Raw genomic sequence first — 27001 nt, forward strand, 5'->3', positions numbered from 1 at the left:
GCTGTTACCTGATGCTGTCAATCAGGTAACTTCAGCTGTTACCTGATCAGGTAACTTCAGCTGTTACCTGATGGTTTTATTGTCATTCTATAATCCATCAGATAACTTTATGCCATTCAATCAAGCTCAGTGTAATAAATGTGCTAAATAGAAGTTCTCCCCGACATGTCAGGCTTCTTTAACACGTTTGTTTCCACGTATGCTTATATATCATATCAAGACATCAAACAAGTGGACAGCCTCCGAGACCAGACTGTGATTGTGGTCAAAGCTCCAACAGACACCAAACTGGAAGTACCGGACCCAGACGAGGTCAGAGCCGATGCTCAGGAACACAAAACCACAGCATCACTTCCTGTCATTTCAGAACTGAAGTGTCCACCAGATCTTCTGAAGTCCTTTTTAGCTCTTTCATTGGTCCTTGAAGTTAATCCTGCTCACAGATGTTACTTTAGCTTGTCATTTTGTCCAGCGTTTGAGAATTTAGAGGATTTAGAGTTGGATCTGAAGTAGATTGTTACATGCTGGTAATCACACATAGAGGTCAACATCTTTAATGTTCATTTTTTGCTCCAGAGTTTATCCATTCACCTGACCAGCACCAAGGGTCCAATCGAGGTCCTGCTGTGCCCAGATGACGAGAACGAGATGAGTCCTGTAAAAAATGGAAACGCGGACATCAACGGGAACTCGCCGTTCCTGAAAGTTGTTCAAGGTGTGCTTTAGATGAGTCACAGTTTTAACATCTTTGTCTCTTTTTGTCAGTTTACAGACAAGTTTTACAGGTTAATATATTTCTGATTGTTTTCTAAACGGGGTCGTCACGGAGACGTTTAAGTGTCTTTGTTCAAGAGTTAAAACTTTCTGCCTTTTGTAGGGTTTAAAACGAGACAAAACGATTCACACAGAGAGAAAAACCTTTATAAAACATCAGAGGAAGTGTTTTCTTAGTGAAACATGCTGGTCTGATCTGAAGCATGTTCCTAAGGTTTTCTTACAGATGTAAACAACAAACAAACTTAAAAAGGGAGAAAGCTTAGTTTTGGTGCACCAAAATGTCTGTCATGCTGTGAATATTATAAAAACCTGCCACAAACATGAAGAAAGTAAACTAAAGATGGAACAAACAAAACAAGACTTAACAAACATTTTAATCAGTCACTTGTAAATGAGTCTTCGAGGCTCAGTGTGATTTATCTGTTTAAATAAAGGTTGAATGAATGAATGTTGTTAATACTAAAAATTAGTCGTGTGAATGTTTATAAAGCATTCACACAATTGTGATCCATTTTTCTTCGTACGTTTATCGGCATCTTTCTCGTTCCACAGTTTGTGCTATTTCAACAAACTTATATCAAAACGTTCAGCTTTTTCAGGACAATCCTGCTATGACTTGGTATTGGTGCAACTTGAGCTTTTTGAAATATTTAGCCTTTTCTGCCATTTTTTTCACTTAGAAAAAGAACTGAGCTCATTTTACATCCTTCATATCTTTAGATGTGTTTACAATCTTTTACTGCTCCTTTCACATTTTGTTCTGGTTCAGCTTCTTTCAGCGTCCTTGTGCAAATTTAAACATTTTTTCAGCTACTTTGAGTTGTTTTTTCAGTTGTTTTATGCTCTTTTCAAAATATTTCTGCCAACTACAACATTTTTTGTACTTCTAACTTCTTTTTGCTAGTTTCAGCTTGTTATCCTCCTTTCAGCTTATTTCTGCAAGTTTCAGCGCTTTATGCTATTTCAGCTGCTACAGACCCTTTCCAAAAAGTTAAAATATCATGGAAAAGTTGTTTAACTTCTATAATTCCATTCAAAAAGTTTCTTTAATTGATGATAGTTTCAGGGCCCACAATTTAAACAATTTAAAGTATTTGTTTATTTTTACATGCCTTTTTTTTTCATAATTATTTGTTTATTTTTACATAATTTTGTCTTCCAGCTCATGAAACCCATGAAAACAGGATTTCAAAAAATTAGAATACTGTGAAGAAATCAGCCCAAATTTTGCAGGGCATGAATATTTTAAACTGAGTGTGACACACTAATCATCTACTAAACTCAAAGCACCTGCACAGGTTTCCCCAGGTGTCATTAAATTGCTTCAGTTTGGTTCAATTGTCTCAGTTCGATTCAATATGGGGAAGACTGCAGACATAACAACTTTCCAGAAGACAGTCATTGATACGCTCCATAGGATGGGTAAGCCCCAAAAGTTCATAGCTAAGGAGGCTGGCTGTTCACAGAGTGCTGTGTCCAAGCGCATCAATGGAAAGTCTAGTGGAAGGGCAAAATGTGGCAGGAGGAGATGCACCAGCAAAAGAGATGATCGTGGGCTTCAGCGGATTATCAAACAGAAAAGATTCCAGAATCTGGCAGAGATCCAGAAAGAGTGGGATGAGGCGGAGTCACAGCTTCAAAAACCACCACATTCAGAGGCATCTGGGAGATGGGCTACAACTGTTGGGTTCCTCGGTCCTCTTTTCTGATGAAAGTAAAGTGTGTCTTTCATTCGGAAATCAAGGTCCAAGGGTTTGGAGGAAGAAGGGTGAGGAACAGAGCCCATACTGCTTGATGTCCAGTGTGAAATATCCACAGTCAGTCATGATTTGGGTGCAATATCCGGTGCAGGTGTTTGTAAACTCCGTTTTCTTAAATCCAAGGTCACTGCAACAGTCTACCAGAATGTTTTAGAGGACTTCATGATTCCTTCTGCTGAGGATCTGTATGGAGATGCAGATTTCATCTTCCAGCAGGACCTGGCCCCTCCCCATGCCGCCAGAAGCACCAAAACCTGGTTTGATGTCCATTCCACAGTGCTTGACTGGCCAGCCAACTGGCTGGACCTAAACCCCATTGAGAAATCTATGGAGTATTCTCAAGAGGAAACTGAGGGGCACTAGAGCCAACAACAAAGAAGAGCTGACAGCAGCAAGGAAATCTGGACTTCCATAACTCCCAGTCAATGCCACAGGCTGATTGACTCAATGCCATGTCACATCGAGACAGTGATTAAGACAAAGGGATTCCCAACTAAGTATTGAATATTGACATATCGTGTCATATTTTACCATACCATATTTTGATTGATTTGTTGTGATCCTAATTTTTATTTTTTTTTCTGCAAAAACTGAGACGTGTGGGCTGATGTCTTCACAGTATTCAAATTTTTTGACATCCTGTTTTCTAGCTGGAAGCCCAAATTATGTAAAAATAAACAAATAAATACTTGAAATCGTTTAATGGCCCTGAATCTATCATCTATTAAAGATTAACTTTTTGAATGGAATTATGGAAGTTGGAATAGAATTATGGAAGTTGAGCAATTTTTCTATCATACCATACCATACCATTTTATTTATAGAGCACTTAAAACAGCGACAAAGCCAACCAAAGTGCTGTACAGACAGAACAACAAGTAACACACAAAGCAAAATACAAAATGAAGTAAATCAAAAATATAGACATAAAAACGATGCAGATCTATGACTAACCAGTGTGGAGCATACAGGATCAAAACACAGGTCATCTGGTGTTGAAAGCTACTGAATAGTAGTGAGTTTTTAAACGGGACTTGAAAACCGAGAAGGAGGGGGCCTGTCTGACAAGCAGAGGTAACTCGTTCCAAAGTATTGGTCCTGCTACAGAGAAGGCCCTGTCACCTCTGCGCTTAAGACGAATTCCTGGAACTGTGAGGAGCAAGTGGTCTTTTTTGTGCTAATTTCTGCTTCTTTTAGCCTAACTTGGCAAAATTTTGTGCTCTTTACTTTTGCTAATTTAAAATTGTTCTACATTTTCAGCTACTTTTTAACTAATTTTAGCTGTATTCAAGTTTTTCTTGACAATTTTGGCTACTTTCAGCCTAAATTACTTATGTCTGCTAATTTCAACTTATGCTCTTTTCAGCTTACTTCTGCTAATTTCAGCTTTTTCTATTTCAGCTACTATTTAGCTGTTTTATGTTAAATTTAGCTTTTTCAGCTAATTCCACATTTTTTAAAATCTCATTTCAGCTTCTTCCACTTCCTTCTGGTAGTTTAAGCTTCTTTCTGCCTTTTAGTTACTTTTCAGTGTTTTTGCTAGTTTGAGGCCTTTTTTAAGCTAATTTTCTATCTTTCTAATTTTTGCTTGTTTAAATAATTTTCCGCAAATATGTGGTCTTTCTTGGGGGCCAAGCAGGATAGCCGACTCGGGACCCGGAAGCTCAGGCTCGATCCCCAACCATTAGGGGTGTAATGGTACGCTAAAATCACATTTCGGTTCGGTTCAGTTTCAAGGAGGGCTTGGTTCAGATAATTTTCTATACAAAAAAGGCCAAAATAAAGACTTACAATATGTTTATTTTGAAAATATGCCAAGTAAAAAATATGTTTGTATAAAAATACATAAAAAAAAAATTCCCTGAAGATGAAGAAGACTCAGCTGCATCTCAGCTGCTCAGCTCTCGGTGACATCCTCAGACTGCAAACACAAAGGGGTAAAAAAAATAAAAAATTGAGTTAATAAGATTATAATTTTAAGTTAAAGAAGTTAATTAGATCACAATAATACAATAACAATAACTCCTTGCACGGTCATCAGTTCTGTTATTAGGTAGTTGAATCTCTCGCTCATCATCATCAGGGCAGGGCTTTAAATCTGGGGTCGGGCTTGTTGATGATCAATTTTAGCTTTTTCATAAAGTGCTGCTACAACTTTTTGGCTGAAGTGTTGACGTGATGGAATGTCGTAGCAGGGCTCAAGAACTTTATCATATGCTTAAATCCGGTATCACGATCCATAGCTTTAAAAATTCCTACAGCTTGTGTTATTGCTTTGCACCAAACTGCTAGAAGAGACGTTCACGTTCGGATGATGTTGTTTCAAGTGTGTTAACAAGTTAGACGTGTTGCCTGCTGCAGATCCAATCTCTGGGAAACAATGTCGACACACAGCTTTGGATTTGCACTTGTCTTTTCCCATTGTTGAGTTTCAACAAGAAAGCCATCATGTTCCCAAACGGGAGACCGCAACAAGATGAAAGGGCCTCCTGCTAGGCTGCTAATGCTACGCGTGCTGCAAGACTATAGCGCCGTGCTGAAACACGCTTAGGAACTTTAGTTCCGTGGCGCAAAATCTCTCGTTAATAAAATTTAATGAGTAAAAAAAATAATTGAAACGGTACGCAGGTGGACCGAACCGAACATGCTTTACCGAAACGGTTCAATACACCCACATGTACCGTTACACCACTACCAGTCCCAGTCATTCCCACATGTCGTGGTGTCTCTGAGCAAGACACCCAATCCCCAATTGCTTCCCGGGCGCCTACATAGCTGCCCACTGCTCCACCTGATTGTATCCCAGGTGTACTGGGTTAAATGCAGAGAGCCAATTTCATATTTGTATGGGAACATACAATGATGACAACACATAACACTTTATTTATTTATTTATTATTATTATCCTGCTTTCTTCTTCTATCTTAGGCTTGTTCTTCCATTTCAGCTACATTTCAACTTGTTTTTAGTTACTTTCAGCTGTTTTTCAGCAGGTCATTCAGCAATAATCACACTGCATTTTCATAGGAAATGCAATTTCTCTAGTTGGTTTATTATCTTTAGTAAAACAAGGATTGGTCTATCTGTTTGCAGTATTTTGTTTTAGGGTTGTTTTGAGGCAAAGCCCAACAAATATCAAAGTACTGAAGAGAATCTGACATTTATTACATTAATGAGGCTCTTTGAGATCAGATGAAGTGTAAGTGTTGTTTATTATCTTTGTTGTTTGTGCGTGTGAAACGTACGGAGCGTTTTCCTCTGTTGAGAAAAATAATGTTTGGTTTTCACAGATCCCAGCGGCACATCCACGTCTCCCAGCTCCTTCCTGTCTCCCCCCACCTCGTCCTCAGCCGTCTCCATCACCACTCTGTCCCCCATCTCGTCCACTTACACCAGTCTCCTGCAGCAGACTGAGGACCAGATCCAGCCGCCCCAGGGCCCCTTCTTGAACCTCGTGCCCCCCATCCTGGATGACGACTACCTCTTAGGTTTGGGAGACGACCAGGGAATCAGCGACTTGTTTGACGCTTGTGACTTTGACAAAATGCCCTCTCTGGGTCTGGATGAGCTGCTGTGCAGCTAACATTAGCTAAAATAAGCACAGGGAGGTATGTGTGTGTGTGTGGGGGGGGGTTTAAAACTGAGTTAACCCCTGAGTTTAAACTGTCCCATGCAGTTTAAACTCTTGTTTCCACGGTACGAATGACAAACGGACCGCTCAGTGAGAAGAAGCTTAATGTTTTTACACGGAGGGTTTATAGATGTAGGGGGAACGTTCCTTTACTCTAATTACAGACAAGCCAACAAAGACAGAACAACATGAAGGAACCCCCACTCCCTCCTGATATTAACCCCCGCGTCTTGGTTGACTGGGCGTAGATCAGGACTCAGAGAACCACATGTAGTTTCTTCTGGTTGGTGCAGTTACCTGCTGATCTATGAAGGCTGTACTGCATTAATGCTTGGGGGGGGTGATTGATTTCACCAGAGGTCTGTGATGTGAGGCTCATACTGTTTTAGATGTGTGCAGATGTAGAACAATGTAGAAATTAAAGGTTGTCAGAAGTGAAGGGTGGTTCTGGTTCTGGACGGTCCGGTGAAGCGGTGCCTCCTTGTCATTGGACACGACGACAGATGTCCACCAGTCTGTCCTTCAGAGATGAAGGGACAGATTTTAACTGCAGTGATTGGTACCAACGGGCCAGAAAGAACCAACTGACGGGACTGTTTAGTGGCAAACAGTCCAGCAAAGCCATAAGGTGATCCAACAGTACCATATTTACATGAATCACACCTGTACACACACCTGCACACCTTTTTTTTTTTTTTAATGGTTTTTGAAGTATGGTTATGTGAAGAGAAGACCCAGTGCTTCCCCTACCATTATTCAAGGTGGGTGCCCCACCCTGTCAACGGAACCGAGCGCCCTGCCTTCCAATCTGTCCTCTTCGTCAACAATGATGTAGCGCTAAGCTAGCGGTGCACAAAACAGACTTGCTAGCTGAAAAGCTACAGAGGTAGTGCTTCGTCTCCCTCACGCTGAGCCGTTTTCTCCACCCCCCAGTTGAGAACTGTCTGCATGAACAGTGCAACACGGACAAGTCTCTGTCTCTTACCCCCCCGTCAACAAAAATCACAAAAGGAAAAGATGAGCGCCCTGCCCTGCCAAGGCAAGTAACGTTGGGGAAACACTGGAACCAGTCTTACTTTTTATAAAGTGCTCTTTGAACAACCTCAGTCTGAAGAAATAATTTACCGTAATCCTGACAGGATTAGCAAGCTGACAGAAAGAGTGGATAACTTCTGTCTTAAAACGCCTTCAATCTAATCTTTTTTCACACCCATCATACATTTTGTAAAGTTTTCTGTTTGTTTTTGTGCTTACTTCAAATTAAATATTTTGATCATCCTGCAGGACATGGCCCCATGTTGTACAGGAAGTGATACAGCCGAGCTGCTGCTGCTATCTGTGCTTGCCATTAATGTTAGTATTTTATGGAGATGAGGTGTGAGAGTTTTTTTAAAGCAGTGTTCAGTTAAACTGAGAAACTCTAGAGACGGTCTCTGACCCATCTGACCCTGAACAGACTGTTAGCGCATCAGGTCAGCTGTTTCTACAACCTGAGGGTGTTCAAACACTGAACCTGTGACAGGTAAGATGTTTACTCTGTACTTTGGCACAGAACTCACCTTCAAAAACAGACTTGCACTCTCACCATGGCCAAACTCCCACTAATGTTCTTTCAGGTGCTCGGTTGACTTTGAATCTGTCCCCCACACCTTTTGATAGTCGAGCCTTCAATTTTATTAGATTTTAACGACTAAATGACATTAAACTTGTCTGATGAACTAAAGATTCATTCAGACTAAAAAAAAATTCAGAATATCTTGCATAATTCAAACACTGCGTCTTTTTTTATTTTTATTTGACTCGATACGAGTGGTGAAAGGTTAAAAAGGATTATTGGAAATACAAAGTTAAACATGTTTTTGGATGATCTTTCTGCCCCCCACCCCACCCCCCCCACCCCCAGTTTGACTGATTCAGGTCCAGTTTTGTGTAAATTCATGTACAGTTGAGTATTTTTTTGATGCACAGGTCCTGTAGGCCACCCCTGACGGTTCATGGTCCCAGCATAGATCTCCATTACATAGACTGGGAGTCCAGATCCCCTTTGTTATAGAAATTGTACAATTAGAAGCAGGAATGTTGGATTTTGCAATCCCAAATATAAAACTAGAAATCTCACAAATAGGTTTTAAAGTATTATTTTGAACATTTTGAACTTAATTTATAGGAGCATATTTGAAATGGATAAATTGGATGTATGTTGAAATATATATTTTATGTAACCTTTCATAAGTTATTCAGCTCTTATTTTATTTTATTTTTTTAATTTTTAAAATTTTTTGTCTTTAATCTGAAGCAGGAACGGTTCTGAAACGGTTAACGTGTTCATCCACATGTGTTCGGTGTATTTACCTGTGAACGTCTGAACACCTGAACCAGGACGAGCACGTGTTTGTGCTTTGCTTAGGTCTTTTTGTGTTTTAAGGTCAGGGAGGTTGTGACCGTTTAAAATCTATATTTGAGTTGTTTTCACGTCACGCGTTCTCTCGTAAAACAGTCATTTAATGAGACATGTTTGAGTCCAAACTAATAGAAACTGCCTGTAACACATTCTGATCAGTCATCCCTTTATTTAGGCGATTGTTCAACATGAATGTTCTTTTTGTTCTCAGACGGCTGCATCATGCTCTAATCATATAAATAATCTTAACTCCTGTTTCAAACGGCTAAATATTTTTACACGGTGAATACCTGCTTTTTGGAAACATTTTAATTTTCCCAGAATTTCCACTGAATGTTTAAAAAGATTTTAATGAACCACTGAGGGGGATGTTTTGTAAAAAAGGTGGCCGTTTGTTTTGTATCGTATGATTCTGATGCGTGAGGAGATTTTACAGAAACCTGTCAGACTTCAAGAGATGGGAACGGTTGATTATTATTTTTTTAACAGTTATTAAGCTGTTACCAAATATAATATTCTTATCCAAACTTCTAAGGTTATGGTAACTGATAGGAAAAATAAAACAACTAATAACAGCTGAGTGTCAAATTAAAATCTTGCTGCCTGGTTTCACCAACTACAGCGAAGGGTAACTTGCAGTTTGAATGCATGGGTGACGTGTTGATGTTTTCTTTGATTTGTTGAATTGTTTCTACATTAAATTGAGGAATATGAGTTGTGTGTGTTGGGGTGGGGGGAGGGAGGTAATTGTATTTTTTGTAATGTGGACATTTGCAATTGAAAACAATAAAGGCTATATAAACAAGAAAACTTGTCGGCTTGGTTCAGTCTACACAGAAAGGTAAATAAATATGAAAATAACTTCTTTACTGGAAGATGATGCACAACATTTAATTAAGTATAGAGACTTGCAATACCTGTACATTTTGATTTTCTGTGCGGCGTTGACAGATGTGCGATCAATCGTTCCAAAAGTCCCGTAATGCACAATAATTTGACCACTTCAAAATTAGCACTGATTTTACTTCATTCCCTCCCCCCAACTTTATAATAAAACCTAACAACAAAACCATGTTAGCAGGTGGATTTCATTTAACATGACCTCCACACTACAGGGGGCGCTGTGGTGCAGGAGGTGTCGGATTATTTAAAGATAAAAACACATTATAGGCTGTAAGGTGCACGATACAGTGCTACAGATGGAGATAATTCTGAAACACTAGGTGTACGACAGTTTTGCTCAAAGTACGATCATATGAAGTCGCCGGTATAATTCCAACATGCCCCATGTCTTTGGTCCCTTCGAGCAACACTTTTGAGTGCGCGTGCGAAGTACAGCTCTCTTTTTTTGTCTCTCGCTGCTTTCCTTACCGGAAGCCATGGCAGTGCCAGAGCTGTGACAGCTGTTCTGCAGATAAACAAAGTTTTTAATCGTTAAACGATCTTCTTCACAGAACCAGAATTTGTTGGATTTATTAACCACGTTTCAGCTCAGGTAATGATGTTTTGTTAAAGTTTGAGGCGTCTGTTAGCACAAAGTTAGGGGCACGTGGGGTGCAGCTAGCTTATAGCTATTAGCGTTTAGCATGCTGGATGTCAACAAACTGCAGCCTGACGGTAACTTTAAATCAGGTGTGCACACGAAACGTTTTAAGATAGTTTATATGCAACGTTTTTTTTAAAAAAAAAAGATTAGATTCACCCAAAAGTGGAAAATGGCTCCTTTAGTTTGGACCAATATGAATAATGATAATTTGATGTTAAAAGCAAAGCGGTGGAGATTTATATAAATGTGAGCACACATGTGAAGCAGAGGGCTGCCATCAAGGCACCTGAGGAGCAGCTGAGGGAGTGGGTTAAAGACCTTGCTCATGAGCCCAGAGTGTGGCAAATGTGGGTGGAGGCAGGTGTGGGTGCTTCACCTTTTCCACCCACTTTTTTTTTTATATCGGTCCGGGGAGTTGACCAGTGACTTTCCGATCACAGACCCACCCTCTCTAATCTCTGTGCCTCCCCTCCCCAAACCCTTAGTTCAAACCCTTAATATATCTGTTGAATGTTATGAAAACCACTCTAAACGAGGATAAATGAAAACATTTGAGAATTGCTGTCCCAGAAGCCTCTTGCTTCCATCATCAGATCTGTAACGCCACAGAGAGAACAGGTCTTTAAGTTTTGACTGTGTGCCTGTTTTCCTGACCCTCCTAACCTGCTCAGTGAATCTGAATTAAATGCTTAAAGAAGAAGTTATCTGATTATAACTTTGGCTGCTTGTGTGAACAAAACATAAAATACCTGGTTGTTAAAACTAATTTTCAACCTTCTGTTTGGGTTTATACAACAATACTGCGTTTCTGATTTTCAGATCATCATGCCGTCCAACTGTGACCCTCTGATTGAAGACATTGAGGACATGGTGTCCTCTGGGGACCCCACTCCTCATGAAAGACAGTCTGCCAGAAAGAACATAATACCACGAGCCAGGAAGAAGAAGGAGCCTCTGAACAACGAGGAGCTCCAAGCTGACAGGTATTTTCAGTGTTCAGCGGGTTGAAGCCTTGAAACTGTGCATTTAGGTAAAGATGACGTCATCCCAGCACACCTGAGACGACTCAACCTGGGGACATGTTTACTGTCCAGAATGTCTTTGAATATGCTTCCTCATTTCTGACGGACTCTTCAGAGGGTTAGAAATGAGTTAGCACCATCCAAAAGCTCAGTGAGATTTTACACTGACTGTGGCCAAAACATTAGGACCACTGACAAATAAATCGAACTGCTCATCGTTCTACAGCTCTGTGTTCTGCTGGGAGAACATGAATCTGCGAGAAAAGGAAGGAATCAGTGGTCACAGTATTCTGTGTACCACGATGCATTGCACAGAGACTCTTGACCAATGATTGATTTGCAGAAGTGTCAAAACCTGATAAATAAATCTAATCTTAAAGAAATCTTGTAAGTTACAAACTGAAACAAGACAATCTTAATCACACTCAGAGCTGCTTTGATTTGCCCATTCTGTTTGCATAACTTAACGCAGCACAACTCACTTGGTCCAACTTCGACCCGACTCGGTTCCACACATTCTGAGTAGTTGGTAGTTGGGGACTATGGCAGGCACCTATTATTCTACACCTCGGAAGTGTGTCTACATTTCTATCTCCGTTAATGCGGCCCAAACCACAATGTCTCCCCTCACAAAAGTTATATCCAAACGACCGGCCCGGCTCCTGGATGTATGCTATTACTTTTATTGGCAATTAGCTTTACCATGGTGACGTAATTTGCTAACGAAAATGACAAATTTCCCATGGAAATGAATAGGAGAAAACTTTTCAAAGAAACTGAGTAACGTCAGGAGCCATTTTAGTTCAACATGCATGGAAGGCACCTATTATCACCTATTATTATTATTAATTAGTAATAATAATAATAAAAATTAATGATTCATTTTAATAATAAGAAATAATAACATTAATAATGATTAATATTTATAATTGATATTTAATATTAATTATTAATACTAATATAAAATATATTAATAGTTTATACTAATTAATAAATCAACAATATATTAATAATTAATTATTGATATTATTAATTATTAATGCTACTATTTATTATTAATAATAATTTAATAATAAATAGGCAGCCCCCATCAAAGTTTTTCCAGGAACTTTCTAGTTTTCCATATGAGTGTAGCCTCAATGTAAGTGGGTCTTCATACTACAGCTTTCTGAAACTTGCCACCAACATGTAAAATAAAGAGAATTAGTCACTAAACATTCAAGATTCACTGCCTCCGTTTCCAAAGATGCCGTGGTCGAGTTGAGACCAGCTTCTCTCCGCTGGTTGAAGCTGTAAATCAAGTCCATTTGGTGTGGTTCCATCTGAATTGTCATCTGCACCGCCTCATAATACCACATTGTAGTATTTTTAAAAATAAATAAAAGCTTTAGAGATTTTAAAAATGTTGTTTGATCCTCGTCAAGGAGACTCTCATGATTGGTGCCTTTCTCTGACCAATCACCGTCCTGCAGTCTGCTGATGTCAGACCTTCGGCTCGACTTGCCTGGAGGAGGTTCCAGAACTGAGCTGAAAGTGGGTGGAAGCACCCATAAGAAAGATTCTGAACCTGCGTCGGGTCGACCTGAGTATTTGAGGAAAAGGCCCAGAACTGAACCTCATCTTCTGTAGTGATCTGTATGTTGTAGGCCTTTAACTCCCAGCTTTGATCAGACAGGTGACGTGTGAAATGTGTAGTGATGGGCAAACGGTCCTGAGGCTTCAGAGCTTGTGTCACTCTGCCTGAAGCAGAGCGGTTCAGAAAGCCGTGTTGGAGCTTGTATCAAACACCACCATCATGTGACAAACGATGTTCGAAGCTTATGATGTCATCACCGCTTCATTTCGCTCCATATTGGCTCAGAAAGTTTGAGTTCTGAACCAATCACAGGTTTACAGATGCTAGTTATAGCTGCCGAGATGCTGATAATGCTACTTAAGATTCATCATCATTAGTAAATAAATGTTGAGTTATGAGGAGATAGAATTTTGGAAAATAAATTAAATGAATTTTGGCTATTTGGTCTTATTCCAAATAAAGTTTAGTGTTTCCCAGGACCTACACTTCATGTTTTAATAATTGAATTGTATTTTTTGTTTTTAAATGGGTCTCAAAATTACAATTATTTGTAGGCGTTTGAACAGCACACGGGAGTTGTTTTACAGTAATAACATACCCATGCTGACACACACTCTCTATACATCCATCCATTATCTTTTACCCACATCTTCTTTTCCGGGTCACGGGAGTCTCTGGTGCCCATGTCCAGCAGTGACTGTACAAGGGAGAGGCAGGGTACACATGTCTCCAGTCCATCACAGGGACACAAAGAGACAAATGAGACAAAATGAGAGTTACCACTCAGCCTAACATGCATGCTTTTGGTCTTTGGTCTCCACGCATGCACAAAGAGAACATGCAAGCTCCACCCAGAATGGCTCCCTGGCCGGGATTCAATTTGGCAACATTCTTGCTGAGAGGCAGCAGCTCTACCAACTGCGCCACCGTGCCGCCCCACTATTCATACTATATATTAATTTTCAGGTTTCAATTTATTTGTGTTGTTTTTACTGTTTGTTGTTTTTTTATTTTAACAGTTAATTACTTTTGCGGTTTCAATTAATTTTGTAGTCTTCATACTTTTTATGTGTTTTCAGTGTACAGCACTTGGACCAATGGTGTTGTTTTTAAAGTGCTTTATATATAAAGTTGTATGTATATTTGTTTTTTAAAAACAAATGTTTTCCTTTTTTAACAAAGAACTCTGTTGTATTCTCTAAGTGTCTAAAATAATATTTATTTTTATTGTGTAATGCAGATGTAATCACTAATTTGTACAAATGAACAGAACATACGTTTGAGGTTCTTGTGGCTGCAGTTGTCCACCGCACGTCTCCATCACTGAAGCTTTGAAGCTTTTTCAGCACAACTAAAGCCCCAGAGCTTCATGAAGCGTCACATGCCCATCACTAGAAATATGTTTTATAACGTCTTACTTTATTCAGTCAACAGATAGAAAAAAAAAATGTTATGAAAAGATGATCAGTTCAGCTTAGTATGCAATATTAGCTTAAAATACAGATTTTAGAATTTCAGCATGCCTAAACCAAATATTATTTAATAAAATCCCATCTATTTCCAGTTTGATTCCTGGCACACAGAAGATCTGGATCAAAACATGGGGCTGCAGTCACAACAACTCAGATGGAGAGTACATGGCAGGACAGCTTGCTGCCAGTGGGTACAAGATGACAGGTACGAAGTTGCTTTAGTTTGATTTTACAGCCAGATCTTTAGGAAATAACCGTGACTCACACACTCACACAACTGTACTCACAATACTAACCATTGAAATAATCGAAATATTTAAATATTTTAAATGCATAAAAAAACAACTGAAACAGTAAAAATGTCTCCTTTAATATATTTTCATAGATATACACTGGGGTAAAACAAGTATTTGATACTTTTCTCACCTACAAAGAATGGAGCGGTTTGTAGTTTTTGTTGTACACTTCAACTGTGAAAGCCAGAATCTAAGAAAAATAATCTAGAAAATAACATTGTATGATTTTTAAATAATCATTTTGCCTTTTATTGCATGAAATAAGCATTTGATTCAATAGAAAAACAAAACTTAAAATTTGGAACAGTTTGCAGTTACAGAGGTCAGATGTTTCCTGTAGTTCTTGAGCAGGTCTGAACACACAGCAGCAGGGTTTCTGGCCCACTCCTCCACACAGATCTTCTTCAGATCTTTCTGGTTTCAGGGCTGTCACTGGCCAACAGTGAGTTTCAGCTCCTTCCAAAGCTTTTCTAATGGGTTCAGGTCTGGAGACTGGTTAGGCCACTCCAGGACCTTGAAATGCTTCTTACGGAGCCACTCCTTAGTTGCTCTGACTGGAAGACCCAGCCACGACCCATCTTCAATGCTCTTACTACATGGGAGGACCTGGTCAACGACCTGAAGAGAGCTGGGTCCACAGTCTCATAGAGGACCATTAGTAACACTACGCTGTCATGGTTTAAGATCCTGCAGGGAACACAAGGTCCCCCTGCTCACACCAGCACATGTCCAGGCCTGTTTGATGTTCACCAGTGACCATCTGGTTGATCCAGAGGAGGCATGGGAAGAGGTCATGTGGTCAGATGAGACCACTATAGAGCTTTTTGGTATCAATTCCACGTGTCATGTTTGGAGGCAGAAGAAGGATGAGTACAACCCCAAGAACACCGTCCCAACCGTGTAGCATGGGGGTGGAAGCATCATACTTTGGGGCTGCTGTTCTGCAAAGGGGACAGGGCGACTGCACCATATTGAAAGGAGGAAAGGTGGGGACCTCCTTCCCTCAGTTCTGGGCTGATTCTTGACCTTTCTCAGAAACATCCTTACCCCACGAGGCAAGTTCTTGCATGGAGCTTCAGATGGAGGAAGATTGAGTCATTTTGTGGTTCTTTCATTTTCTAATATCTGCGCCAATATTTGTCTTCTCACCAAGCTGCATGCCTGTTCTGTAATCCATCCCAGCATTGTGCAGGTCTACAATTTAGTCCCTGGTGTCCTTAGACAGCTTTTTGGTCTTTGCCATGGTGGAGAGGTTGGAGTGATTGATTGTGTGAACAGGTGTCATTTATAAATGTAACAAGTTCAAACAGGTGCACTTAATACAGGTAATGAGTGCAGAAAGGTGTATGTTTTATCTACATGCATATTTAAATATACGGTAAATATATGTAATGAGTATATATATGTATTATATACATGCATATTTAAATATTTAAATATACGGTAAATGTCTGTTTGTGTACTTATGTGTATATATATTTATATGGACAGTAGATATCCGTCATGTAGACTGTGGAGTCTATGAACAGGGTAGGCAAGTATAAGCCTTGGCTTCAGCCTAATCCTTTTTTGGTAAATAACTGATTTACCATTTTATATTCTTTCCCTTTTTTTGTAATGTTTTAAATTTACCAAAGTAAAGTTGAGTTGCGAATAGGACGGCTTCTTAAAAAAATTAACAGCTCTGTTAGAGCCAGAATTCTTGCTGGTTGGTAGGTGAGCAAATACTTATTTCATGCAACAAAATGTAAATGAGTTATTTAAAAATCATACAATGTGATTTTCTGCACTTTCTTTTTAGATTCTGTCTGTCACAGTTTAAATGTATCTGCAACAGAAATTAAAGACCTCTCTCCGTTCTTTGTAGGTGATGAAACTTACAAAATCGTCAGAGTATCAAATACTTATTTTCCCCACTGTATACAGTCATCCCTCTTTACATTGTGTGTACTGTGCATGCTGTGCATTACTGTACATTCATCTCATCGTCTTCATCACCAAGTGTTCAAGATTATATGGTGTTTATAAGAGAGTGAAATTTTTTTGTAGGAGTGTGGGACGGAAAGCCTTAAATCTATATAAATAATCAAATAAATGTAACGCTGCTACTTCGCAGATTTTCACCTACCCCGGTGGTTTCTGGAATGTAACCCCTGCGATCCATGAGGGATCCCTTTATATGAATACGCATGAAGAACTCATGTAATTATTAAACACAAGAGGGCAGTCTCGTCTTGCATATAAGGTTCAGTCTGCCGGTTCAATTGGGACACATTTTTATTTTTCCTGATATCAGGCTTCAAAATTCTGCTCTTCCATTAAAAACATCGCCGAGTGGAAGTCATTTTTGATACAAATGTAGATTTTCTATGATAATTTTCACTGTTTCCATCTTTTTGTTAGGGACCAGAATGAATTGGTTTGTACCTTTTGTCACTTGAAGAATATTAATGTATTTTAAATGCTTCTGATGGCAGAACAGTATAACAAAAAATGAACTTCACCTTATTCTCAGTTTTTTTTTAACCCCTTTTCATGAAAGCCTAACTCATTGTAAATTATCCACATTTATTTCTATGCCAGATATGTACAGTATAAAATAAAAAAACATAAATGTTTATTTGTTTAATTCTTGTATGTGGCCAATTTTAGCATTCATTGGCTTTTTGTGTGAGTTTGCATGAGGGTGTGTGTGTTTTTGGAGAGCGTCTGAGACAAAGACGAAGCAGGAGTGGATCCCTCAGGCGTTTCCCTCTGCATGCGGTCTCCACAGCCACAGACGCACATTAATCAAACTTTTCAAAAATGCAAATGTTCCTTCTTCTTTATGTGCAGTTTACACAACGTCCTCCTTAAAGGCAACTTTCCTTTCACATATCTAGAAACTTTGACTCGGGGTTAGGCCTGTCACAATAAACAGTAAATCAATTAATCGCATGATAAATGAAAATTATCGACCATCGTTTCTTTGTGTCTCTTTCTACTGAGGACGCTGGATGACAAAAAGCTCAACTCCGGTGCTCTTCACTGACCCCTCCCTTTCTCTTTTCTCTTTTAAATCTTTTTTAACCGTCCAAAATCGTGTTTTTGGATTGTTAAAATCAGCTAAGCTGAGAAGCTAAGCTAACAGGTCAACCTCGGGGAAAAAAAACCTTCCGTCTTGTCAAAGCTCCAAAATTCAAGGTTGAAACCTGTGCCTTCGTGTAAAAAGTTGTTTTTCTCTGCAAAAAGAAGCTGAGAACTTGTTTATTGATTTTTTTATTAAAAGCTTTGTGTGAAAAATGCTATGCTAAAGAGTTCAAACCACACTGAGCATCCGCAATTTTGAGAATCGAAGAGAGACAGCCCATGTCACGTCAAGGGACCTCCCTCCCATTTTTCTTAAAGAGACGCTGCTCGCTCCGTCACTATCCATCTTTAGGTTCATACGGTCTTATACTGCCATCTAGTGGTCAAAAAAAGTACCACACACAAAAATTTACCTACATTTATTCTTAAATTTAACAATAATTACTAATTGTCAAATTTCAAACAACATTATCGTTTATCGCAATAATTTCTGAGACAATTAATCGCCCAGCAAAGTTTGTTATCGTGACAGGCCTACTCAGAGTTTCCCCATATCAGTCACATTTCTTTTTGATTTCTTTTGTCTGATTAGCTCGTCTTGTCAGAACAGAAGATGCTGCTTAAATTTAGAGTGCAAATAAATGATGGAAACCTCAGAATAAGTGCGTGTGTGAATCTGCTGAAGCGATTTATCGGCCCTGGGGGACTGTAGAAGATTTGACCATGAATATAAATTTGTTAGGTACGTAAAGTTTCCGGGGGGGGGGGGGGAGAGGTAAACCTGTGAGTGACAGGTTGGCCTCTCCGTCACAGCTTGAAGCTGATGTTTGTTAGAAAAATCCTGTCAGCTTTCTGTCCGTCAGGTGAAACCTTGTTAGAGAGCGCCTGATTGGAGGGACGGCCTCAGTTTGTCAGCATGAAAATCGTCCCAAACACATCATCGAAGCAGTAAATGAACAACACAACATAAAACACTATCAGTCATGGGTTAGCCTCTCCAGAGTCTGAAGCTGAACATTATTTTGTGTCAGGGTGAGATCATCCTGAAAGAAAATGAAAACTAAAAGAACGCAGCTGGAGACTCTAGGATGCCCTTTAACAAAACTGCAGTACCTTTAGTGAAGAAACTTGAAGAAACATCAATTTAGTCAAAAAGAAGTTCAAGATATGGTAATTATGTGATCAGACCGTAAAGCAAACTGTTTAATTTTTACACAATTTGATCAAATTAAGCCTTTTTCCCCTAAAATACACTGACAAAGTATAAAGAAGCTTCCAGTCAGCTAACTCTCCAGGTTATGAAATGTTTTTAAATTTGCCTAATAATAGAAATCCTTTGTTTGAAGCTCTTGTGGGACTGACATGAGAAAAGTCCAGTGCGTTTTGATTGAGAAGGAGTTTTGATCATATGAGAACAAAACTGGTTTTAAAATGTTCTGTTGTGTGAGTTTTTATTTTGAACAGTTAGAAAGCAGCTCTTTGACATTTGTTGGCGTCTGTTTCAGACGCACTCTGCTCTTGAGTTGATCGTTTCAAGGTTTTCACCCGACCTGAGATTAATTCTTCTTTGTAACACGGAGACAGAGAACAGAACCTGACGTTTCCTCGCTGACGCACACAGTTTGCTTCGTAGATCAAACCCTCCTTTACACGACTTACACTGAACATCTGCAGCTTACTAACATTTCATAATATTATCGTAGTCCCTCGATTATCGTGGAGTTACGTTCCAGTCACCCCCGCGATAGGTGGAAAATCGCAATGTAGGAACACTATTAGTTTTAGTTATATATATTTTAAGACTTTATAATCCCATCCCACGCTCTTGCAATGTTCTAAACACTTAAACCCATGTAAATTTAACAACATACGTACCGTATTTTCTGGCGTATAAGATGCTCCAGAGTGCAAGTCGCATCAGTCAAAAAAAGCATGAAGAGGATAAAAAAACATGTAAGTTGCATTTATTATACGTCACAGCTGACTCTTCACATTTATTATGCATTTATTTAATAGTCAAACAGCTTCATTTCGCCTGGGCGGTGCAGTTCCATTCGTCCGTCTGTCCATCGCGGCCGGAGCAACGTTCCTCCGCCTGCACCAGCTGAGTGAAGCAAGCGCGAATGGGATGGCTCAGAAATTTCTTCTTAGTTCTTAGAAATTTAAAGTGCCAGTCAAAAATTGCGTTATGAATATAGAAAAAAAAGTGTATAAGTCGCTTCGGTGTATAAGTTGCAGGACTGACAAATCTATGCAACAAACTGCAACTTATACGCTGGAAAATACGGTATATGTACTGTACAGTACTGCAAAATTTTAGTTGAGGAACTCACCAGCCTTGGTCCGGTTCTGATCGGCTCTCTGCAGCCGTTGAGCACCAGATGCTTTTGGAGAGCCGGACCTTCGGAGAGCCTGCACAAAACCACACCATCGACAATTTCCTGCGGGATCAATAAAGTTCTATCTTATCTCATGGTCCTGTTCGAGTCCAAATAAACCAGAGGGATCTGGATGAAAAAAGTCCAGGTGAGCTCCGGAGAAGACACCGGCCCTCCAAGCAACGCCTCCCCGTTCGAGAGGCTTCATGGGCTGGCAAGCAGCACTCAGATTGACCGATGGGGCTGGAAGTAGTTCTGGTCCGGTTCTGATCGGCTCTCTGCATCCTCTTGAGCGCCGAAGTCACTATGAATAAGGACCGAACTTTTTAGTCAGGTTCAGATCGGCTCTAAACTTTCTTTTCATTTTGGCAGAAAGCAGCAGCCGGAAGCACTGTTGGCTTCTGGGTAGTGTAGTTCTTTTGACTGTCGATACAGTATAGGCTTATTGAAAGAAAACAAAATGGCGGCGCCTGTCCGAAGTATTTTTTTTGTTAACTTTTTATCCCGTACCGTCCCAATCACATGATTAATATTAAAGTTGACAATCGTTGAAAAACCACAAAGTAGCAGAGGACTACTGTATTAATAACAATAAAGTCTTCACATCGGCTTGCTTGTAAACCGCTTTTAACACAATTTATTAAATGTATGATTGCAGGGGATAAAGTAAAATGTTGACAGGAAAGCTGATACAAATGTTTTGACATTTATTACTGCTGGCTGTTTTACAATGTTCATCAGCAGCTGGTCTGACAAGCAGCATCCGAGAAACAGAGCTCCTTTTGTCAAATCTGAATGCAAGAAATATTTTTCTTCAGCCAAATTGAACTGGACTTGTTGAGAATGGATCGTTTCCCGATGGATATTATGAAACTTATAAACACACTCACTCACTGGATTTCTGGATGAATGATGTAACGTCTGCGCCTCCCTGGTAATGTTAAAGAAATACTGCAGTTTCTGCTCCCTCCTTTCTTTGTTCAAGTCCTTCCTGTGTGTTTATCTGCCTCAGTCCTTCGCTGACATTGTTTATTTCTGTGATGGTTCAAACATTGCCACAGTCAGGTTCTCTGGTGTTTAAATAGTGATGTGTGCACGAAGTAGTGGCAATATTTCTGGATGAATCGGCACCTGATCGAGCTGCTGATGTACGGTGTTAACCGTTCACCAGAATAAACACATAAACACGCTCACACTTACAACGATTCTTCGTTAAACCTAAAATCAACCAAGATGACGTGGTCATATCATACATTCCCTTGAAGTAGTTTTTCTTCAAGTACAGAAGAGTTGGAGGAGAGTTGAGACAAAGACGGCTTCCTCTGCTCTGAAAACATGACATCACCTCGTTCCTTTCTCCCGCTCTCCGTTTTCTCTCACTTTTTTTTACTCGCCCTCCCTCGCCGCTCTTTCACTGCCATGTTTTCTAAACGATGACATCACCTGGAGTGAAGCGTAGTAGCAGTTCCTCCTCTGGCCTGTAGGAGGCAGGCTTGGCTCACAGAGGAGCTTTTTGTCACAGAAAACATCTCTGCTGAACCTCAATGAGGTCATCCTTTTAGAAAAAACAAACTATTCTTTTGATAGTTTCAGCTTTTTTGAAAGACCTTTAAAGGATGCTCATGACGCCACCTGAGACGTTTAATTAAACTATATCTGTTAATTAATTATAGCTGATTAAGTGGTCTTGTTTAACGACAGTGTGATGAATGTAGGCTGGCTTTAGATAAGAAAATCTGGACTCCATATCTGCATTATTTCTGCATGACAAAAATCTTCACAGTTCATCTTTTTATCTAACAATTAATTTGAATTAAAACGATATAACTCAAGGAGGTAATCAAACACCTCCTTTATATTTGAATGCTGTTTGTTTCTCGGTCAAAGAAAGCCATCTGCATCATTCCCTCCGAGTTTATTGAGTCAGCCTTTAGTTGTTCCTGCAGTCAACGAAGGAGGGCGGCGTTTACCCGCGCCTCGTGCGAGCACCAAAGCAATGTGCCAACTAGTGACTTCATAGGAAAGCGTGAGCGCACACACATCTCCGCACACACCGAGGATGTTTGGGTTGTTTTTGGCCCCCCCCCCCCCCCCCACACACACACACACACCTCGCCTCCTCCCTGCACAGCCAGCCACACGCGCAGCTCTTCAGTTAAGAGTTTTACATACCGGTTAGGCAAAACGACTCCTTGATACACAATGTCAGCCAAATGAGGCGTTCTCAGTTCCTGCTTTGGACCCAGACGGTTAGAGGATATGGGCTGTAGAGCGAGGGCGTGATCTGTTTAGATAAAATCATCAGCAAGCGTTACGGGCGCTGAAGACGTTAGTGTGTCTGCGGAGCATTAATCTTGTTGTTAAAATAAGATCTAAAGGTTTGTCCCCGAGTTGAACCACCCACAGCTGAAAACAACAGTTATGTTTGTTGTTTGTTGTTGTTCACTAAAACTCAATTTAGACATTTCTGATCAGCCCTAATGTGACATCGCAGGTAAAAGACGGCGGTTGTGAACGCTTCAGGCGCTGCTGCTCCGTGTGATGGTGTGACATCACAGCGTGTGTACCTCGTGTACACGCCATCTCATTCATAAAACGAGAGTTTGAGGCGCTTCTGATTGGTCGTCCGTACCCTGCGCATTTTTACACGCCGCAGCGCTGCAGCCAATGGAAGCATGCGTGATGGAGTCTGACTCCACCTCGCTCGTATCAACACACAGTCTGGATCTCACACACGTCTCTCACACTGCGATGACGGCGCGCTGGGAATCAGGGTTTTTAAAGAACCGTGTGTGAGAGACGGTTCTGGTTCTGACAGTCATCATTCTGCTAGAGTACACACACCGCCTGGTGTCTTTATACACAGGAGAGAAACGCTGTGTGCTCGCCGTCGTCCCATCATGTTGAAGGTGTCCGAGTCCAGGCGGTCGTGTTTTCTGACTTGTAGCGTTTGAACGTGAAGGAATGAAAGTGTGAAAGACAGACATGAGGAGGGTGGAGACAGACAGGTGCTTAGAGTTAGACCAAGTGATGGCTGGACGGGTGGAGTAGACCTCAGGAGGAATAAATAAATGTGTACAATCACAGGGGGATAAAACAATACATGCAAACACATACATGTATACAAATACACATAAACATACACACAACTACACAATTACACTGAAATGCACAAACACACAATTGTACACAATTACACACAAATATACTAATGCACATAAATACACAAACATACAAATACACAATTACACAGAAATGCACAAACACACAATTCCACTCAATTACCCAAAAACATATAAATCCACAATTACTCAGACATGCAAAAACACTCAATTAGACACAAATACACACAAATATACAAACACACAATTTCACAGAAATACACAAAAACACAATTGCACACAAATACGCACAAATGCACAAACATAATTAAACACAAATGCATAAATATACAAATACACTAACATACAAATACACTAAAATCCACAAACACACAATTGCATACTAATACACACAAATACAAGAACACACAGATTCATGAACACACAAATACACAAAATATTAAAATACACAAACATATACCCACAAATACAAATTCACATAAATAAACAAATACAAAGATACACAAATTTGTAAATACATACAAATATACAACAATATACAAATACATACAAATATACACAAATATACAAATACACACAAATATACCCACAAAAACATACATTTACAAATGTACAACGATAGTAAAGAAAAGTTTCTTTTCAACATTTATTTCTAAGTTGAATTTTGCATGCTAATTATTGTCTTCTGCTGAAACAAAGATTGGACGAAAATGTTTTTTTTATCAATGTCTGTTAGCAAAATATCTCATGAACAGGCAGATTTTATGCAAATGAGCTGTTCCAAGATGTTCTGATTTTCAGTAACTGACAACTGAATTTAGCTGTAAATTAAAACCATATTTTGTTTTCTGACACAACTTTTACAAAATTCCTGATGTGTTAAAATTACATTAACCCCAAATAATCATTTAATAATGTAGAAATTAAGTTAGAAGCATAACAAATTTGAATTAAAAAAACAAACGTTGACATCTGTTTGTGTTTAATGCATGTCCTGACTGAGTTGGTCACTGGTGGACAGCTTTAGGTGTCAGGGGTCAGACCTGGCAGTAAAATCCATCTAGAGAGATCAGATGTCTCTAACCTACTTTACATGTAATTAAATTCTGTATAATGACAAATAAACTCAGACACCTGAACTATAGCTCCTTAATCTTGTCCACATTTGTCCCGTTTCATCCACAGAGCATCCTCAGAGTATTTTATTGGGATTTTCTGTCATAGACCAACACAAAATAGCACTTAACTGTGACGTGAAGGAAAATACTGCATTCCTAAAGTTTTTACAAATAAACTTGTAAGAAGTGTAGTGTGTGCCTGTGTTAACTAAAGAGCACATTAGCAGAGTATAATGTGATGAAGAGAAATTGTTATTTTAGTCATAGTCAAAGTTTCTTTATTTGTCGTTCACACCACTTGCGGTACATGTGGTGGAACAAAATTGTGTACACAGGGTCCCAGTTACATCCAACATAAGTATAAATTGTAAAGAAAACAGTAATAAGATCTAAAATATGAACTAAGAAATATGCTAAACTAAGAATATGCTAAGCACTAGAGGTACAAAAACAATACGCCGAACAACAGCAGCACGAACATGAGTCTGTGTGAGCAGATGAATACGAATGAATACAGTAGCTTGAAATAGATCAGCAGCATGAATAGTCAGCAGCACATATCAACAATCAAGTGGCATTACAGTGATTTATTTTTTTTTCTCACAGTGATGATCCTTATCAGGGATTCATGAGTCTAAGCCTCAGGGTAGAAGCTGTTCCTCAGTTTAGTGGTTCTACACTTATTGCTCCTCAGCCTCCTTCCTGAGGGGAGCGGGGCAAAAAGTGTGTGTGCTGGGTGAGTGGGGTCCTTCATGATGCAGGTGGCTCTCTTCCTGCATCTGGAGGTGTAGATGTCTGTGATGGTGGGGAACATGGTGATGTACATTTTAGCAGCCAAGCTGAAAAACAAGGATGTTCCCAGATAGCCTATCATCCTGAGCTGATAAGAAGTGTGAACTGTTCACTGTGGTCCTCAGGTCTGAAGCCTGATGGTACACTGGTCTGACCAACTGAGATTTAAGCACAGTTATTTTGTTTTCGTTTTGTGTTTGATGCCTTAGAGCATTTTAACTTTCTTTGATATTTCAAACTTTTCTTGAACCTCGCTCTCCTCTCATCTTGTGGCTATATTGGCTATTTAAATCAATGCAAGATGAAATCAGCAAAATGAAGACGAGGTATGCTTAGCCTGATAGGAGACTGATTAAACATCAACTGTGACTATGACTAACCTCCTGTTCTTCTGTGACTGCAAGGTGAAGGTAGTGTTTGTTTCCTCTACTGTGTTCTGATGGACATTTTGCTGTAGCACAATATATTTTTTAAATGTTCACACAGTTCATTGTCTACTATCGTTACCTTCTCACATTCTGTTTTCACTTGATCAAACCTTTAGGCACGCCGATACATCCACATCATGAGAGGTGTGTGAATTATTTTGATGTTTTTCCTCATCGCAGACAGATGGCTCTTCTAATCCTTCAGACAGACTGTTTGAGATCTGATGGGATCTGATGATTGCTGTGTGTCTGCATGTGTGTATCCATCCATGCACGGTTTCTACTGAACACAATAAATCTTCCTTCAGTTGTGTGTACTGTATGTGTGTGTGTTTTCTTTTGATGGTGTATATGTTACACTTTAGATAGGAATGTTATTATTGTTACTCTTCTGATCAGTGGTTATATTTGAACGTATTTCCTGACTTTGCCTCAGTCTTGTTTTCAGACAGGTTGATAGGCTGAGGTAATAATGAGCTGTTTTATATTTAATCTTTCTCTGACTGTACTCAGTAGAAAAACTGTAAAATGGACCAAACTTCATGTCATGTTGAGGGTGTTTCATGAAAGTGAGTTATCATCTCAACATGTAGTCTGCTCCGTCTCATGTTTTCCGCACCAGCAGCATGTTGTACAACAGATGCCAGAAAGACGGTGTGCATTTTATTTAATGAGTGGCAATTTAAATCTCCTGAACAATGCATTAAAATGAACTCAAGGACTGAATGTTCTCATTTTATATCCAATAAAACACTTTCTTCAGAGCTCCTGCAGCTTGTGGAGCTAGCCATAAAAGCTTACTGGGTTTCTGGAACATGGAGAAATCTTTGGATTATTTATGAAGCAAGGCAGTCTACCATGAAATATACACAAATATAATGTATATATAATTTAAAAATGTGTATATATATATATATATATATATATATATATATATATATATATATATATAAATTTAACATTTTAAAATCTCCAACAAATGACCTTTTGTAAACATATTTTTAGTGGTCACGTTGCAGAAGTCAATATGTCCTTGTCAGGATTGTTAGCTTTATTGTGTTTCTTCCTTAAGTTGCTCAACATTCAGATGTGTTGCTTCTTTAGGTTGCTTAACGTATAGATCTTCCTCAGTCTCCTGCTATTCGGTGCGTCTTTGTTCTCTGGTGTGACATCATGACTCAGTGGTACTTCCTGATTTGGTGCGTCACTGTGTTCCGGTGCACTTTCCTGTCTCTGCATTGTTGCTCCAGTGTGACTTCCTGTCTCTGTGTGGTGCGACTTCCTGTCTTGATGTGTTGTTGCACTCTGATGCGACTTCCTGTCTTGATGTGTTGTTGCACTCCCACGTGACTTCCTGTCTTGGTGTGAATTCCTGTCCTGGTACGTTGTAGCACTTTGGTGCAACTTTCTGTCTTGATGTGTTGTTGCACTCTGATACGACTTCCTGTCTTGATGTGTTGTTGCACTCCGATGCGACTTCCTGTCTTGATGTGTTGTTGCACTCCGATGTGACTTCCTGTCTTGATGTGTTGTTGCACTCCGATGCGACTTCCTGTCTCGATGTGCTGCACTCCCATGTGACTTCCTGTCTTGATGTGTTGTTGCACTCCCAT

General features: G+C 39.6%; 2 protein-coding genes across 2 annotated transcripts in view; both read left to right on the plus strand.

Annotated features, from left to right (window-relative positions):
• Nucleotides 1-6120, plus strand: part of LOC119410166 (transcription factor E2F3) — a 20822-nt gene extending 14702 nt beyond the window's left edge. The window contains exons 6-8 of the mRNA XM_037677076.1: nt 198-312; nt 577-715; nt 5828-6120. Coding sequence (XP_037533004.1) covers nt 198-312; nt 577-715; nt 5828-6120 — 547 coding nt within the window. The remainder of the gene's footprint in view (nt 1-197; nt 313-576; nt 716-5827) is intronic.
• Nucleotides 6121-9932: 3812 nt separating this feature from the next.
• Nucleotides 9933-27001, plus strand: part of cdkal1 (CDK5 regulatory subunit associated protein 1-like 1) — a 295222-nt gene continuing 278153 nt past the window's right edge. The window contains exons 1-3 of the mRNA XM_037676399.1: nt 9933-10064; nt 10935-11098; nt 14278-14390. Coding sequence (XP_037532327.1) covers nt 10941-11098; nt 14278-14390 — 271 coding nt within the window. The 5' untranslated portion in view covers nt 9933-10064; nt 10935-10940. The remainder of the gene's footprint in view (nt 10065-10934; nt 11099-14277; nt 14391-27001) is intronic.

This window comes from Nematolebias whitei, chromosome 5 (assembly GCF_014905685.2).
Source record: "Nematolebias whitei isolate Nwh7 chromosome 5, NemWhi1, whole genome shotgun sequence".
Lineage (NCBI taxonomy): Eukaryota > Metazoa > Chordata > Actinopteri > Cyprinodontiformes > Rivulidae > Nematolebias > Nematolebias whitei.